This window comes from Balaenoptera borealis, assembly GCF_965194805.1.
Source record: "Balaenoptera borealis genome assembly, chromosome: 1".
Taxonomy (NCBI): Eukaryota; Metazoa; Chordata; class Mammalia; order Artiodactyla; family Balaenopteridae; genus Balaenoptera; species Balaenoptera borealis.
Window position 1 is genome coordinate 18741065 of NC_138860.1, and position 15531 is coordinate 18756595.

At 42.0% G+C, this 15531-nt stretch overlaps 1 protein-coding gene and 1 long non-coding RNA gene across 4 annotated transcripts in view; one reads left to right on the plus strand and one right to left on the minus strand.

Moving 5' to 3' along the window:
- Window positions 1-6439, plus strand: part of LOC309630584 — a 50600-nt gene extending 44161 nt beyond the window's left edge. The window contains exon 4 of the long non-coding RNA XR_014245771.1: window positions 5983-6439. This is a non-coding gene — a long non-coding RNA (uncharacterized lncRNA). The remainder of the gene's footprint in view (window positions 1-5982) is intronic.
- Window positions 1-15531, minus strand: part of SLC30A10 (solute carrier family 30 member 10) — a 57950-nt gene that overhangs the window by 9056 nt on the left and 33363 nt on the right. The window contains exons 1-3 of one of the 3 annotated variants that reach the window (XM_082395012.1): window positions 11940-12660; window positions 11166-11243; window positions 4690-4929 (exon numbers count right to left, since the gene is read on the minus strand). In XM_082395012.1, the coding sequence (XP_082251138.1) occupies window positions 4690-4929; window positions 11166-11243; window positions 11940-12570 (949 nt within the window). In that variant the 5' untranslated portion in view covers window positions 12571-12660. Of the gene's footprint in view, window positions 1-4689; window positions 4930-11165; window positions 11244-11433; window positions 11830-11939; window positions 12661-15531 lie in introns of those variants that run through there. The other 2 variants (XM_082395013.1, XM_082395014.1) reach the window with 2 other exon arrangements.

Consider the following 15531-nt stretch of genomic DNA (forward strand, 5'->3'; position numbering starts at 1 on the left):
TAGGATTCTCTATGTATAGCATCATGTCACCTGCAAACAATGACAGTTTTACTTCTTCTCTTCCGATTTGGATTCCTTTTATTTCTTTTGCTTCTCTGATTGCTGTGGTTAAAACTTCCAAAACTATGTTGAATAATAGTGGTGAGAGTGGGCAGCCTTATCTTGTTCCTGATCTTAGTGGAAATGGTTTCCTTTTTTTCACCATTGAAAACGATGTTGGCTTTGGGTTTGTCATATATGGCCTTTATTATGTTGAGGTAAGTTCCCTCTATGCCTACTTTCTGCAGGGTTTTTATCATAAATGGGTGTTGAATTTTGTCGAAAGCTTTTGCTGCACCTACTGAGATGATCATATGGTTTTTTTCCTTCAATAAGTTAATATGGTGTATCACATTGATTGATTTGAGTATATTGAAGAATCCTTGCATTCCTGGGATAAACTCCACTTGGTCATGGTATATGATCCTTTAAATGTGCTGTTGGATTCTGTTTGCTAGTATTTCGTTGAGGATTTTTGCAACTATGTTCATCAGTGATATTGGCCTGTAGTTTTCTTTCTTTGTGACATCTTTGTCTGGTTTTGGTATTGGGGTGATGGTGGCCTCATAGAATGAGTTTGTGAGTGTTCCTCCCTCTGCTATACTTAGGAAGAGTTTGAGAAGGATAGGCGTTAGCTCTTCTCTAAATGTTTGATAGAATTCCCCTGTGAAGCCATCTGGTCCTGGGCTTTTGTTTGTTGGAAGATTTTTAATCACAGTCTCAATTTCAGTGCTTGTGATTGGTCTGCTTATATTTTCTATTTCTTCCTGATTCAGTCTCAGAAGTTTGTGCTTTTCTAAGAATTTGTCCATTTCTTCCAGGTTGTCCATTCTATTGGCATAGAGTTGCTTGTAGTAATCTCTCATGATCTTTTGTGTTTCTGCAGTGTCAGTTGTTACTTCTCCTTTTTCATTTCTAATTCTGTTGATTTGAGTCTTCTCCTCTTTTTTCTTGATGGGTCTCACTAATGGTTTATCAGTTTTGTTTATCTTTTCAAAGAACCTGAAAAAGGTTTTATTATTTAGTTTTTATTTAGTTTTATTGATCTTTGCTATTGTTGCCTTCATTTCTTTTTCATTTATTTCTGATCTGATCTTTATTATTTCTTTCCTTCTGCTAACTTTGGAGATTTTTGTTCTTCTTTCTCTAATTGCTTTAGGTGTAAGGTTAGGTTGTTTGAGATTTTTTCTTGTTTTTTGAGGTAGGATTGTATTGCTATAAACTTCCCTCTTAGAACTGCTTTTGCTGCATCCCATAGGTTTTGGGTCATCGTGTTTTCATTCTCATTTGTTTCTAGGTATTTTTTGATTTACTCTTTGATTTCTTCAGTGATCTCTTGGTTACTTAGTAGTGTATTGTTTAGCCTCCATGTGTTTGTATTTTTTACAGTTTTTTTCCTGTTATTGATATCTAGTCTCATAGCATTGTGGTCAGAAAAGTTACTTGATACGATTTCAATTGTTTTAAGTTTACCAAGGCTTGATTTGTAACCCAAGATATGATCTATCCTGGAGACTGTTCCATGAGCACTTGAGAAGAAAGTGTATTCTGTTCTTTTTGGATGCAATGTCCTATAAATATCAATTAAGTCCATCTTGTTTAATGTGTCATTTAAAGCTTGTGTTCCCTTATTTATTTTCATTTGGAGGATCTGTCCATTGGTGAAAGTGGGGTGTCCCCTACTATGATTGTGTAACTGTCAATTTCCCCTTTTATGGCTCTTAGCATTTGCCGTATGTATTGAGGTGCTCGTATGTTGGGTGCATAAATATTTACAATTGTTATATCTTCTTCTTGGATTGATCCCTTGATCATTATGTAGTGTCCTTCTTTGTCTCTTGTAATAGTCTTTATTTTAAAGTCTATTCTGTCTGATATGAGAACTGCTAATCCAGCTCTCTTTTGATTTCCATTTGCATGGAATATCTTTTTCCATCCCCACACTTTCAGTCTGTATGTGTCCCTTGGTCTGAAGTGGGTCTCTTGTAGACAGTATATATATGGGTCTTGTTTTTGTATCCATTCAGCTAGTCTATGTCTTTTGGTTTGGAACATTTAATCCATTTACATTTAAGGTAGTTATCGATATGTGTGTTCCTATTACCATTTTCTTAATTGTTTTGGGTTTGTTACTGTAGGTGTTTTCCTTCTCCTGTGTTTCCTGCCTAGAGAAGTTCCTTTAGCATTTGTTGTAAAGCTGGTTTGGTGGTGGTGAATTCTCTTAGCTTTTGCTTGACTGTAAAGCTTTTAACTTCTCTGTTGAATTTGAATGAGATCCTTGCTGGGTAGAGTAATCTTAGTTGTAGATTTTTCCCTTTCATCACTTTAAATATGTCCTGCACTCCCTTCTGGCTTGCCGAGTTTCTGCTGAAAAATCAGCTGTTAACCTTATGGGGATTCCCTTTTATGTTATTTGTTGCTTCTCCTTTGCTGCTTTTAATATTTTTTCTTTTTATTTAATTTTTGATAGTTTGATTAATATGTGTCCTGGTGTGTTTCTCCTTGGATTTATCCTGTATGGAACTCTCTGTGCTTCCTGGACTTGATTAACTGTTTCCTTTCCCATATTAGGGAATTTTTCAACTATAATCTCTTCAAATATTTTCTCAGTCCCTATCCTTTTCTCTTCTTCTTCTGGGACCCCTATAATTCGAATGTTGGTGCATTTAATGTTGTCCCAGAGGTCTCTGAGACTGTCCTCAATTCTTTTCATTCTTTTTTCTTTATTCTGCTCTGTGGTAGTTATTTCCACTATTTTATCTTCCAGGTCACTTATCCGTTCTTCTGCCTCAGTTATTCTGCTATTGATTCCTTCTAGAGAAATTTTAATTTCATTTACTGTGTTGTTCATCATTGTTTATTTGCTCTTTAGTTCTTCTAGGTCCTTGTTAAATGTTTCTTGTATTTTCTCCATTCTATTTCCAAGATTTTGGATATCTTTCCTATCATTACTCTGAATTCTTTTTCAGGTAGACTGCCTATTTCCTCTTCATTTGTTTGGTCTGGTGGGTTTTTAGCTCCTTCATCTGCTGCATATTTCTCTGTCTTCTTATTTTGCTTATCTTTCCTTTTTTTAAAAAATGAAACATCAGTGTATATATATACACACAAAAATGATTTTTTTAGGTAGATTAAGTCTTGTTTTATTGAATGACTGACACAAAAATATTAAGAGTGGTAATTTCTGGGTCATAGGATTATGAGAGATTTCTATTTTCTTATTTAGGCTCTTCTATATTTTCCATACTTTCTAAAATTAGTATGTATTTAGAAAGATGGTATTGAACAGTGATTATGAACAACCTGTAGCCACCTAGAGTTTGAATCCCAGTTAATCATTTACTACCTGCATGACCTTGTAAAATTTACTCAGTCCCTCTGTGCCTTGGTTTCCTTATGTGTAAATTAGGAATGATAATGACAGCACCTCATAAGTTTATTTTAAGGATTAAAATGAGTTAATATAAGTAAAGCACTTGGACAATATTACCTAGCATGTAATAAGTATCATAAAAGTGTTGCTATCATTATTACAATCTAATTTTTTTAATATCTGCCTTTCAATATATATATATTACTTTGTTAAAAGGCAATATAAGCCAATATATATCATAAATTGCTTTGTATATGCTTATTTTGTTTTTTCCATTGGCAAACAAGCCCCTGGAGGAAAATGATGCTGTATATCTGCTCCTTGGAGCCTCTTTTACCTCCGTCATCCTCTGCCTGCAGCACTGGGCAAAGAGTAGGCATTCAGGACAGTCACACTGTAAATCATGCCTGTAGGAGGAAAGGCTAGCCATGGCTGTTCAATATATTAAGGCCCATCAAATCTAATTTCAGCTATTTGTCATGAAATAAGGTCTTCCGACTTTCAGCTGCATAGTGGGCCTGGGCTATAGTTCATGTTTACTGGCTCACTGATGAAGTAATGATAGATAGAATAATAGCAAATATTCATGAAAAAAATTTTTTTCCTATAAAAACTTCATCTCCATTTAGAAACACTAGAACTAAAAGTGCACATTCAGTTTCTCACCAACATCTGGAGAGTTCCCATTCAGACATTCTATAAAGTCTATAAAAATGTTATATCCTCAGATGCACATAAACTCAAGTGAGAGTTTGACCTTCTATTTGAGCAAAGCAAAGAAACAGATTCCACTACTGAATGAGTGAATTTAAATATGGTCCGTTTTACTGTGTTATAGGACACACGGTGACTTGCGTGCCCACAAAAATCAGTTAACTAAAAAGTAGGATCTAGAATAGGAAGGAATGACTCATGTTTTCAGAATAGGGGAAATAAAAATCAAGTCCTGGGCAGAGTGGCCTTATCTGAGTTAGAATAAATCTCTGACATGAAGGTAAATAAATAGCCCAGGAATAGGTATTGTCCAAGCAACACATTCTTAAAAATTTGCAGTAGAGTCAGAGAATGATGGGCTAAAAGGGACCTTTGGTTCTCGGAGCTGCGAGTCATTTTAGTAGCAGCAGTCATCTACAAAACATGTGAGGATGTCTCTATTGCTTTGTGATTTAAAGTATTTCAGGATACATAAATCAAACACTGCTCTGAAATAATGCTGGCCCTTTGGCCTGAAGAACATTCACTGGGCAGTGGTTCGAGATAAGAATTGCATGACTTACTCAGCTCTTCCATGTTGACACTTTTGGGGACCATCTGCAGCAGAATGGCAGCAGTCTCCTTGATGAGTGGGAAGGCAGATGACAAAATGATGATGACCATGATGACAGTCAGGCTGGGGTCAATGTAGCACTGCCAGTTACATGGGTCCTCATGTTTCAGGGGAAGCACATAGAATATGATGGCTGTAATCACCACAACCACCGACCCCAGGGCATCTCCCATCACATGTAAAAGTACCCCTGCGGGGAAGAAAGAAAGACCAATAAAGCCCACGTGACACTCACTGACTTGGCTTCCCAAGTCTATGAATACCTGTTGCTATTTGTTCTCTGTTCAGTTAGAACAGCAGGCTGGATTCGAAAGTAAAAAACAATGGCCACTGCTGCACAGAAAACAAAACCTCAGGTCACCATCCCAGGACCCAGAGAACCTGGAACAGCCTAGGAAGATTCTGAGCTGCAGACACCTGTGGGAAGAGGGACTGTGCCAGTTCAAGGTGCCACATTGCTGCCACCTACCACCCATCAGAGGGCACCAAGCCTTAAACAGACGCTATGCAAATGGTTTCTTTTTCTTTCAGACAGGTGTCTTTGATTTAAATTGTTTTAAACAATTTCTTTTTTTGGGGGGGGGCGGTGTGTGCCATGCCACGTGGTTTGTGGGATCTTAGTTCCCCAACCAGGGATCGAACCCAGGCCCACGGCAGTAAAACCACAGAGTCTTATCCACTGGACCACCAGGGAATTCCCAAACTTTTTCTTCCTAATTGAAGTATAGTTGATTTACAACGTTGTGTTAGTTTCTGGTGTACAGCAAAGTGATTCAGGTATACATATTCTTTGTCATATTCTTTTCCATTATGGTTTGTTACAGGATAAATGTAATATTTTTATTTATTTATTTATTTATTCTTTGTCTTCCCTCTACCTTGATCCATTTTCCCCTTCCCTAAATGCATTTACTTACTTCTCACTTAGCCTGTGGTCACTTAAACTGCCTTTGGTTTAAGAGGTCCACCACAATGTCCAGCAACATTCTCACTAAACAAAGAGCCCTTTGTAACAATAAAATAACATTTAAATTCTACAGATAATAACAAAAATTGTGGATGCCTTTACTTAAGGGAACCACTTGGAAAGTTTTCGGTTATGATACAGAAAGCGTGTAATTCTAAAGAAGATCTAAGTGTCCAATTGTTTGTTGGACATAGACTGAACTGGGATTTAGTGAATGGGGTGGAGATTTATTAGGATTATAAAGTATAAACACAAAGTTTTTTTTTTTTTTTACAGAAAGCAACATCAGAATCTTTCTTTCCAAAGTATGGTTTGCAGACCAGAAGCACCAACATCACCTAGAAGCTTCTGAGAAAGGCAGAATCTCAGGCCCCACCTCCAATCTATTGAATCGATTCTGCATTTTAATAAGATCCCCAGGTGACTGAAATGCACATAAAAGTTTTCAAAGCGCTGTTCTAGAAGAAAGTATATGGATTAAGAAAGATCTGCTTTGTCCCTCCATGTATCCCAGATTCACTCAGTGGAATTAATAATCATCTAAAATACTAACAACTCACTCATGGCTGCAACTGAACAGTTTCACTTAGAAGAGGCTACTTCCTCCTGGCAGCGCTTCTAAGATTCTGAGTAGCATCATAGGTCGAATGGCATTTTGTAAACACACTAAATGTAGTTTGTGGCAACCTCCCCCCGCCACCAAAAAATTACAAGAATAAAAAGAATCCGCACATCTCCTTCTGGCTGAGTGTTTACTTATGGTAATAGGGTCCCGATTCAATAAATACATTAAGTAGTCCCATTTTTAAATTCTGTGCCCCCTTCTTCCCAGTCCACCCCTACGGGAGCTTCTTACTCCCCAGTCCCTGTCCTCAGCCACAAAGAGAAACTCAAAATGTTCCCAAGAGTTGGTCTCTACGGCTTGTTTCTCCAGGAGGAACTGAAGATCAAAGCTTTAACCTTCTCCAGGACAGTACAAAATACTACCATAAAACTATGAAGACCAAATATTTCCTATATGCACTCGACATCATTTTCACTGCCTGAGACCATCTGTTATTCTCTTTTTCATGGATGTCAGCCTCGTTTCCTCCATTAGACTGTAAGTAACATGAAGGTGAGGGTCGTACCCTGCATTTCCTTCGTTTGTATTTTAGCACTGGAGGCATACAATCTAGGCACTCAATAAAAAACTATTTTCTGGTTCATCAGTCATAACTCCACGACATAGATTACCTTCTGCCTTTTACTTAATTATAATAACTGTAATGCTAGCTAACATATATGCACCAGACATTGTTGTAAGTATGTTGCATGTATTTACACATTAAGTCCTCTTAAGGACTCTCTAAAGTGGTTACTCTCTCCACTCTACAAATGAGGAAACTGAGGCACAGAGTAGCTTAGTAACTTATCCAAGAGCACACAGCTAGAAAGTGTGTGGGGATATAAATCTCCATAGTATGACTAGAGAACCGTTGTGCATCCTGCCCCATCTAAGTCCTAAATTCCAGTTTCAGGTTCTCCTTCTGAGAAATCTCATTACTGGCCCCTAAGAATTATATAAAAGAGTGTTCAGACTTATTTTTCACATAATCCACAGTAAGAATCTTATTTTGCATCCTAGCCCAGGCACAAACACACACTGAAACAAATGTTTCTTGAAAAAACAAAACCTATCCTTACACGGGATTTATTACTATTTTCTATTCTATTTCATTCAATTCTAGTTAGTTTTCAAAATGCTGATCATACTCTACTAAACTAATTTTACAACCCAAACTATCGTGACCTTCAGTCTGAAAAACTGCTTACAGCTTCATTTCACTAAATTCCTGAGATATTGCTGTGTGTTTTCTGGCCTCCCGTGCAAAGATGGTCATTATCTTCTGGGGACCTCAGTCCACTGGCAGGATTCTGGATAAGTGCGTCAGTAACTTCCAGACGGAGGATTATTCCCTGTGATGAGAAATCTCAAGAAAGGCTTCTCGAGAGATGTGCAAGACTCTGAAGAGGAAACAGACTTCAAAAGGCAATAGTCCCAGGCAGAGAAACTCAGAGAAAAGGTGTTCCAAGCAGAGAACTCAAAGGAGGCTGCAGAAGAGGATGTGCTTGTCAGGCAACGTGGGAGACGGGTGCGCTACATTTACAGTCACAGGCCTGACAGTCTCTGTGAGTCATGGATCTTGTGAAAGTCAACCTCTCTGAGAAGCAAGATTCTCACTGGTGAAATGGGAATAAGGATAACATCTGCCTCACTTCTCAAAGAGGCTAGTTCTGAAGAGGACGTGATATTAGAAAAAAATGTGTATAAAAATCTAACGAAGGGGTCTTCCCTGGTGGCGCAGTGGTTGAGAATCTGCCTGCCAATGCAGGGGACACGGGTTCGAGCCCTGGTCTGGGAAGATCCCACGTGCCGTGGAGCAACTGGGCCCGTGAGCCACAACTACTGAGCCTGCGCGTCTGGAGCCTGTGCTCCGCAACAAGAGAGGCCACGATAGTGAGAGGCCCGCGCACCGCGATGAAGAGTGGCCCCCGCTTGCCGCAACTAGAGAAAAAGCCCTCGCACAGAAACGAAGACCCAACACAGTCAAAAATATAAATAAATAAATAAATAAATAAATAAATAAATAAAAAGAAGTCTTGAAGGAAATACAAAAAAAAAAAAATCTAACGAAAACATAGCCGGTGTGTGTGTGTGTGTGTGTGTGTGTGTGTGTGTGTGTATGTGTGTATGGCAGGATAAACTGTTGAAATACTGCAGTGATTTGCTTTTTGCTATTGACTGTCAGGATCATAGAATAACAGAGTCAGTAGAACGCTTGGAAATTGATGTGACCTAATCTGTAGCTCTGAAACTTGTTAGTGACTCAGCTATCTTGAATACATTTGTGTTGCATGTTGCCATCTCAAAGACTTTCAGGGATAATGTCTTATTATCATGCTAGTCAAAAGATGTTTTATTTTGTTATTTCTATGTCTAGCTGAAATTTGAGTCACTTATTATGCATATATAATTCATAATAAAAATAAAATGTTGTAGAAATTAAAAAAAAAAAAAAGAGGACGTGAAACAACGTCTGAAAACCCACTGAGAAGTAAGTGCACAGAACTGATGGGAAGGCGATTCATTAAGCGAATCCTCTGTGCTGTTCCCATCAGCCATGTATCTCTCACAACAACACAGAGATGTCGGCACTGCTATTATCTCCCTCATGTAGATAAGGAAACTGAAGGTCAAAGAGGGAACGTTACTTGCCCAAGGTCACATAGCTAGTGGAAGGCAGAGACAGAACTCAAACCAGATCCGCCTGCCTAAGCCCTCCTCACCCCACTATATGTGTGTCTTAAATGGTGGTGAGACAGGCTGGGACCTGGGACCTGGGACCCTTTGCTGCAGTGCTTGCACCTGGACAAACGTCTCCTTGAGCAACAAAATCAACAAGCTCACTTGTATGTGGCATCTTAAAAAAAAAAAAAAAAAAAAAGCAAGCTCAGATACAGAGAACAGATTGGTGGTTGATAGAGGTGGCGGAGGGGTGGGCAAAATGGATGAATGGAGTCAAAAGGTACAAACTTCCAGTTATAAGATAAATAAGTCATGGAGATGCCACGTAAGTCAGGGTGACTATAATGATGAACCTAGTGGCAGGGCAGGAATAAAGACGCAGACGTAGAGAATGGACTTGAGGACACCGGGTGCAGAGGGGGAAGCTGGGACAAAGTGAGAGAGTGGCATGGACATATATACACTACCAAATGTAAAATAGATAGCTAGTGGGAAGCAGCCGCATAGCACAGGGAGATCAGCTCGGTGCTCTGTGACCACCTAGAGGGGTGGGATAGGGAGGGTGGGAGGGAGACGCAAGAGGGAAGAGATATGGGGATATATGTATATGTATAGCTGACTCACTTTGTTATAAAGCAGAAACTAACACACCATTGTAAAGCAATTATACTCCAATAAATGTGTGTTAAAAAATAATAATAAATAAAATAAGGTAAAAATAATAATACTGTACCATATATTTGAAAGTTGCCAAGAGAATAGATCTTAAAAGTTCTCATTATGAGAAAAAATAAATTGTTACTGTGCATAATGATGGATGTTAACCAGACACTGTTATTCACGTATTTATATTTATACTGTGGTGATCATTTCACAATACATACAAAGATCGAATCATTATGTTGTACACCTGAAACTAGTGTTATATGCCAATAATATCTCAATTAAAGAAAGAATAAAAAACAGAATGTGCTTTGAAAAGGTAAAGTGCTATGATGGTGAACTCCATCTTAAAAACCCATTAAATATATATATATAGAATATATATGTTATTAATATATATTATATATGTAATACATAGTAATAATATATATATTCTATATATATATATATTTATATTTAAACTGAACCTAAATAAAAGGATAAACTAAAGGATTATGAGTTTTCATCACAGATGCTCTTTCCAAAAAGATTCACCACCATGGTTTTTAGGAATTCCCCTGTTGCAGTTAAATTTTTTTAACTAATTCATTTAGAAATTTTTAGGAGCTCATGTGCTGCTGTTGTTCTTTTCTGATTTTCCCTCCAGATTCATTCTGGGTATCACTTTGTAAAACAGATGTGAGACTCTCAGCAATGAAGGCGTTTCCTGCATTATTTGTTTTTCTTTGTATTGTTTACCTCTAAGCCCCACTTCAGGCTTCCTCACACCATCTAAAGGTAAAGGGCTGCATAACTTCTGTTGAAATTCTCCATCAGATTGGGAATTGGGCTTTCTTGAATCACTCTGAAGCAAAATCTGTGCCCAAGAAGTTGGAAAGGGGAGATGTCGTGTACCATGTTGGTGTCTGGTGAGAAACCCACTTTTGAACTCCCAGGGCTAAACTTTGCCCTGGGTTTGTGACCTTGAGCGTATGGTAGGAGGGATGCAAGGGATGTGCCTTCCTCTGTCTCCCCAGAACCCCCCTCTTTGGACCTTGAGGTGGAGACTCAACTGAACCAACAGACCATCTCAGGAGCAGTTTTCTGGCCAAAATAAGTGAGGCAATGCGGGTCAGTCAGCAAGGTCACTTGGGGCATAACCTTGGATAGATCCCACCTACGCTCTTCCAACCTTTATCAAAATGATATCCAATTCAAACAGGCTGCATTTTATGTTAGCAATATCCACGGGCGGGCAAAATCAAGCGGTAGTATGCCAGGGATCCGTGAGGCTCTGGAGCAGGCAGCGTGAGCATGGGCCTAAGTGGAGCAAGGATAAATCATTAGCAACTCTGTCTCCCCCAGAATCGATGCCGTGATTGGGCAAGAGACCTAGGTAATAGTCTCTGCATGTAACCAGCCTACTTTCTAACACACCTATGAAAAGGCAAACAGAAATGAAGAGTCCAGCCCAGTCCATATGTGTAACACTGAAAAGGATTTCAGCTTGACCCCAAGTCAATCCTACCTCTGATATTCAGGGCTTCGGACTTCTTCTCCTTTTTCATAGTCTCTTCTGGTTCATTCTGCGTAGTCAGGGAATCACCTGCATTCAAAGAAGAAACCTTGTGTTGTGTATAAGTTCTACAAACAAAAAGAACCAATGCATTCAAAAAAGCGTTTTGTTATTTTCAAAGCCCACTACCTCATCAGCTCCCCCACCACCACCACCACCACCTCTCCAAACACACAGCAGAGTAGCACATTTTGGCCTTTAAATCAGCCTTGTGATTCACCTTTGGACTTCCTTCACACTTTCATTCAAGTTCAAACAAACAAACAAACAAACAAAGAGGCAGTGGGAATCCATCCACCCCCAACCCCAAACCCATAACTCCCAGGGGGACGGAAGGATGGGCAAAGGGGGAGGGAGAAAAACAAAGTGCAGATAGTATCCAATGGAGGAGGGAGGGGTGGGGAGTGCTATCTGTTGCCCAATAATAATAACTGATTTCCAAGAGGATCAATACTCCTATACAAAGAGAATAGGGGGAGGGGAAAAGAAGCAAAGGGGGCCCGAGGACCCAGGAGGAAAAAGAAAAGAAACGGGGGAATACGTTCAGTTAGCGGCACAGACTTAAAGCCGGCCGGCAGAGGAAATAGTTGTGGGTTTTTTTTGTTTTTTTGTTTTGTTTTTTTTAAAGCAGACAGGTAAAAAGAGGGCGTGGGGCGAGGAGGAAGGGACCGGGCGCGCGGGGGAAGGGAAGGGCAACGCGGTCCAGAAGATGCAACCGAAAGGCACCTGCTACGTTGGAGAACACGGTCGCCCCCTTCTCGTCCACCGAGGCCACCCGGAGGGTCACGGCCGAGTCGCGGCCGGGGGCTGGCAGGGCGGCGGCGTGCCAGCGGCCCTCGGCGCCTTGGGGACCCGGGAAGACGCCGCGAGGGCCGCCCCCGGCCGCCGGCTGCTGATGCCGCTGCTGTTGGCGGCGGCGGCGGCCGCAGCAGGCGAACCAGGCGGCGCAGTCCTGGAAGATGAGCAGCCCGACCACGTTGACGGCCAGCCCCAGGGCGCCCACGATGAGCACCAGCTCGGGGTCATCGATGCGCTCGGGCCGGGCCAGGCGCAGCACGGCCTCCACGAAGATGGTGAAGCAGAGCGCGGTAAGGAAGACGGCGTTGCTGAGCGCGCCCACCACCTCGGCGCGGGCGTAGCCGTAGGTGGCGCTCAGGCCCCCGCGGGGGCGCCGGGCGATGTAGCCGGCGCTCAGCCCCACGCACAGCGAGATCAGGTCCGACAGCATGTTGAAGGAGTCGGACAGCAGCGCGATGGAGTTGCCCAGGTAGCCCGACACCAGCTCGGCCACGAAGAAGGCGACGGTGAGCACGAGCATGAACAGCAGCCGGCACGTCTTGCCCGAGTAGCGGCCCATCCCCGCCCGGCCGATCGTCCCGCCGCCACAGGTGGGGCGCGGCGCCCTGGACTCTGCCGTGGCCTGGTCCCCGCCTCCCGGGCCGCCCTGCCCGCCGGCGCCCGGGCTTCTTATAAGGCGGAGGCGGAGGCCGAGCGGCCCCGGTCCCCGCACGTCCAGAGTCTAAAGGAAGGGCCGGGCGGCCGTATCTAAGGGACCTTTCGCCGCCTCCCCGACCCCTGCCCCTCCCTCGCGGCTCGGCCTCCCTTGGCACGTGGCCACGGGCCAGTGTCTGTCCTTCTAAGGACGGAAGTGGGCAGAGAGGGGAGCTGCCGAAAAGAGGGGGCGTGCCTGGATGGCCCTCGTCACAGACACCCCCTAAACACAAGCGGTGTTCACCCGACGACCCCTTTTCTCCAGTCCATCCGGGCCGTGACTGTTGTCTTTTAGTGATAAGGACCTTGACTGCTGCGGGGTGTGTTCGCAGTGGTGGACGTGAACACCTTCGCGTACGTGCCCAGACGCCCGATTCATTACAGATTCCCTAATAAGCTGGGAGCACCGACCCGTCCCACCCTGCCCTTCCGGGTGCTTCCTGCCTTGCATTTTGCGAAGTTTGAGCTGATTGCTCACTTGGCGCTCCCACTCCACCACCACACGTGGTATAGCTATTTTATCCTCTTTTCTTGCTCACAGCCTTCATAAAGGGCACACTCTCGCTTCCGTCACCCCCTCATGGCCCAGCATCATCCCTGGCCGCCTTTAGGAACTTGGCTCACAAGGTCGCCTTCCAGAGGTGAACTGCAGGCAGCCCTGGGGGAGAGCTCAGACCACACTTCCGGGAGCCTGGCACCCCCTCCCAGCTCTCAGAAATGCAGTTTCTCTGTCATAGGTGCAGGTCCCTTGGCCACCAAAGAGGACAAGGCTGGACTTCTCTGTGTACTTGTCTCCGTTCTCCATTGGAGAGAATATTCTCCTCACCCCCATGGGTCCCTCCCAGCATGACCTGATAGAGTTCGGTGACTGACCTACGTGAAGGCTTATTCCAAATAGAGCCTTTCTGTTGACAACAGGCTGTGTTCCAAGTAAATGTTACCCAGAAAAGGACTGTCCCCAGGACTCGGGGAAAAACCAAGGATCCGGGTCTTTGAAGATGAGTGTTTGCTCTTGGTCAGTTCAGGGAGCGGGGTGGGGGAACCTTGCAGGTTTCTTTATTGGTTTGTTTTAGTTTTATACTCTTGTCTCATTCCAAAAAAGATCTGAGGGTGAAGTCTGATGATCTCTCTTCTCCCTCCCCCATCCCCAACCCCTGAACTTTAACCATTACTAAAAAAACACATCTGCTTTTGGCTTGGAGATGAATAAAAATGTCTCACTCCAAAATAGACACAGAATCCGTTCAGGGAACATTCTAATTCTAGTCCCATTCATTGCCTTAGCCTTGTAAAGCATGATCTTGTCTTTTAATGGTCCCCGAGGGTCCTTAACAAGCATGCAAAAACTTCTTGGATCTGAGGGTTCCACCTTATACCAGATGATCCTCGAAATTCTGGGAACCTATGATGCGTTCCCTTCCCACCTCCAGGAAAATATCCCTACAGTGAGAACTTGAGGAAATTGATCATTTAAAGTCTTCTCTAGGGACTTCCCTGGAGGTCCAGTGGTTAAGACTCCGTGCTACCAATGCAGGGGACACAGGTTTGAGCACTGGTCAGGGATCTAAGATCCCACATGCCCCACGGCGCGGCCAAAAATAAAATTTAAAAAAAACACACACCACCATTATTTCAAAAGTAAATCAATAAATAAAGTCTTCTTCAAAAATTAGTATTAAAATGACCAAAAACTAAAAAGCAGTAAAGAGATATAGGCTGATGAAAGTTTTGAGGCTGAATGGTCTTGCACAAGTTCCTTAATTGTCTGGGCCTGTTTTCACTACTGTAAAATGAGGATCATAATAGTGCCCTCTCATAAGGTTGTGAGGATTGAAGGGGTTAATAGGTGAAAAGTGATTATAACAGTGCTATTGTAACAGATTATAATAGTAAGCACTCAATAAATGTTAACTGCTTATTTAAAAAAAAAAAAAAAAAGCAGACAGGAAGAAAAAGAAGGTGTGGGATGAAGAAGAGAGTGGGCAAGAGAAGGGAAGAACGAAGTGGTCCAGAGGGCCACATGATTAGTATTAGTATTAATATTAGTAATACAGCATGTGTAACAAAATTGCTATTGAGCCACAGACGACACACTCTAATACAAGAAGAAGCTATGCCCCAGTACTGCAGACTACGAAACCCCTGAGACATGTAACCTATGACAGAAAGCCAAGCAGTCAAAATAAGAGAGAAAGGCCTTTTGGAGATCACTTGACAGCGCTAACACAGTCCCCGCTGATTGCATTTCTCTGTCATTCACAACTGCAAGAAAAACCTGAGAGCAGCAGAAATATATCACTTGTGCCTGTTTCCCAGTCCTTCTCCTAACCAAAGGCATATAAGAAGAATTATGTCATTGCCCTGGGAGGGCAGTCAGTGGAACTAGAAAGCCAGCGGCTGAGGAAGCGTAGTGCCCTGCCCAGGGCCTAGTTCCTGACTTCAAGAAAGTCTAAAGACTAAGGATGTCAACCAAAAGCACTTAAGGAAAATGTTCTGATATATATAGCTGTGTGTATATGTATATACATACATATCGCTGGGTGTACATATATATATAGTTGTGTGTAAATATACATATAGTTTGTGTGTGTGTGTATGTATACATACACATCTATATGTATATAGGTTATACATATATAATCTAAGTTAATTGTCAAAAATTTAGACTGCATCTTATAGTTACTATGAATTATGAGGTTTCGGTAGCTTTTTTTTTTTTAATTTTTATTGGAGTATAGTTGATTTACAATGTTGTGTTAGTGTCAGGAGCATAGCAAGTGAATCAGTTATACATATACATATATCCACTCTTTTTTTTTTAGATTCT